The 2671-nt window shown below is 49.0% G+C and overlaps 1 protein-coding gene across 2 annotated transcripts in view; it reads right to left on the bottom strand.

Moving 5' to 3' along the window:
• ext1c (exostoses (multiple) 1c) overlaps positions 1–2671 on the bottom strand; it is a 46289-nt gene that overhangs the window by 5753 nt on the left and 37865 nt on the right. Inside the window, exons 7-9 of one of the 2 annotated variants that reach the window (XM_015054452.1) lie at positions 1461–1579; positions 822–917; positions 669–755 (exon numbers count right to left, since the gene is read on the bottom strand). In XM_015054452.1, coding sequence (XP_014909938.1) covers positions 669–755; positions 822–917; positions 1461–1579 — 302 coding nt within the window. Of the gene's footprint in view, positions 1–668; positions 918–1460; positions 1580–2671 lie in introns of both variants that reach the window. The other variant, XM_015054450.1, reaches the window with a different exon arrangement.

The following is a 2671-nucleotide window of genomic DNA, read 5'->3' as shown; positions in this document are numbered from 1 at the left end:
GCAGCAACACAATGCATTGTTCCATCATCATCATCATCATCAACATCGGGTCCTGAAGCAGCAGTCCCAGAGCATCACTCTACCACCACCATGTGAGACTGTATCCAAGATGTTCTGGTTCTGAAACCTTCTGCTTCCTAAACCCGATCATTCAGGTTCTGATCATTTCACCCAAAACAAAATCTGATCTGATCCTCTTCCACATGTGGAAATAAATCTGATACTTTTTAAGTCTGAACGTCGCATTTTATCCAACATCACTGACATTTCAGCTGCTAGCGCTAGGCTAGCACGTTAGCTTTGGTTGCATTTACCCAGAATGCCCTGCGCTGTAGTTCACTTCCTGCTTCTGGAGCGGTCTCCGGTCCACTTGGCGTTTACATTCAAACCGAACCCAGACTGAGGTGTGGAGGACCAGAGGTCAGAGGTCAATTAGAGTTCACACCTCACCAACCGGACCAGAGTTTATAGAAAAGTGGACCGGGTCAGAAATCAGTCCTGGGTGATTCAGTGGAGCTGGTTTGTAGTGTTATTGGTGGGGTGTGTGTGTGTAGGTGTGTGTGTGTAGGTGTGTGTGTGTGTAGGTGTGTGTGTGTAGGTGTGTGTAGGTGTGGGTGTGTGGAGGTGTGTGTAGGTGTGTGTGTGTGTGTGTGTCCAGCTCCTCACACCTCGCTGGTCAGCAGCACTGTGTCCTCGTCCAGGCTCAGCACCGCCTCCGTTTCTATGGCAACGTGAGGCAGGAAGCGGCTGGTGGTCTGACAGGAGAAGAGCTGGTGAGACGCAGCTGTGGAACAAACAGGAAGTGACATCACGGCTCTCACCTTCCTCCTGCCGTCCGTGACGACAAGGGGGACGGGCATGGGCGGCCATTTGCTGCGGCTGGGCGGCGGCTTCTCGCTGTTCCACAGGATGATGATCTGGAAGCAGAGACCGGATCAGCACCAGAACCTCTAGAACCTGGCTCAGGTCCAGCTGGGACTGGTTCAGGATTCACTCTGCAGGAGGAACCAGTTCCAGAACCAATTCTGACCAACTGGATCCGATCATCAGAGGATGAACGGAGATCTTCTCAGGGCGACCCACAGGGGGCGCCGTCTGAAACGTTACACAGTGAAAAACTAACAGCCGTCGTTCGGTTATTATTATATTATATTATTATTATTATATTTATCTTATTATATTTATCCTGAGGTTCATTCTTCAGTTATTTTCACCACATTGTTCATTAATTCATGAACCAAACATCTGGAGTATAAACTAAATATTTAGTTTGAAATTGGGAGATTAATGAACGAATGAATCACATGGTGAAACTATAACTTTGAAAAATAAAACTCAGTTTTTTATCTCATGCTAAAATGTCTTTTTTTATTTTGATTGCTACAAAACGACGGCCCGCAGCGTCACGCTGCCCGGTGTTTGGGTCAGAGTGAATTCTTTAGCCGGGTCCGTTTCTTTACCTGTGAGCAGTACTTGGACCTGGACACCACCTGGAGCAGCTTCATGATTGGCTGAGACTGGGAGACGAGCGGCGAGACGGCGTGGATGACGGCGGTGAACTCGTGGCCAGGACTGACCCCTGGAGCGGTCCAGAACAGAGAAGATAGATCAGAGGGTCTGGACCAATCAGAACCAATCAGGACCAACTAATGAGCCAACAACAGGCTGGGTCTGGGTCAGAACCACAGCTAAAGTCTTTTATTCATTTATTTACAATTAAGGCCTTAAAATGTCTTAAATCTATTTTAAAAAATAAGTTGGTTTTAAATGGAGCCGGATCAAATTCATAGAATACAAAACATTTAATGATATTTAATCTCAGACAGTCTATGTATTTTCTTTCTCATTGGATCTTTCTGTCAGGTAAAAGTTTGAGTCACGCAGAAATCTTCATTTCATTCTGTGACCCACTGCTAATACCCATGCTAGCTAGCTAGTTAGCTTGTTTAGGCCTATTTTGGGTAAATGTAATTTTATGGGTTGGATGAAGTTTGTACATTTCTTTAGTCTTAAATTCCTTTCATAAAAGTCTTGAGCTTGAGTTGCTGAAACCTGCAGACGCGGCAAACCAAACCGTTCGGGTTCTCCTCCCAAAAGCAGAACCAACATTCACCTTCAATCCAAAAATAACTTTGGTTTAGGAAGTGAAACTGAAAGATGGCCGTGGGTTGAGGAGGATCCAGGCCCGTTTCCCAGGTCCCGGCAAGGTTCCCGGGTCCTGGTTCTCAGGTCCCGGTTCCTGGTTCCCAGTTCCCAGCCTGGTTCCCAGGTTCCAGTTCCCAGGTCCCGGTTCCCAGGTCCCAGTTCCTGGTTCCCGGTTCTCAGGTCCCGGTTCCTGGTTCCCGGGTCCCAGTTCCCAGGTCCCAGGTCCCGGTTCCTGGTTCCCAGTTCCCGGTTCTCAGGTCCCAGTTCCTGGTTCCCAGTTCCTGGTTCCCAGTTTCCAGGTCCCAGTTCCTGGTTCCCAGTTCCCGGTTCCCAGGTCCCAGTTCCTGGTTCCCGGGTCCCAGGTCCCGGTTCCTGGTTCCCAGTTCCCGGTTCTCAGGTCCCAGTTCCTGGTTCCCAGTTCCTGGTTCCAGTTCCTGGTTCCCAGTTCCCAGGTCCCAGTTCCTGGTTCCCAGTTCCCAGGTCCCAGTTCCTGGTTCCCAGTTCCCAGGTCCCAGTTCCTGGTTCC

Source organism: Poecilia latipinna, unplaced genomic scaffold (genome assembly GCF_001443285.1).
Source record: "Poecilia latipinna isolate Pla-1442-1.1 unplaced genomic scaffold, P_latipinna-1.0 Scaffold1252, whole genome shotgun sequence".
In the NCBI taxonomy this organism is placed as follows: Eukaryota; Metazoa; Chordata; class Actinopteri; order Cyprinodontiformes; family Poeciliidae; genus Poecilia; species Poecilia latipinna.
This window is presented reverse-complemented; position numbering and strand designations above follow the sequence as displayed.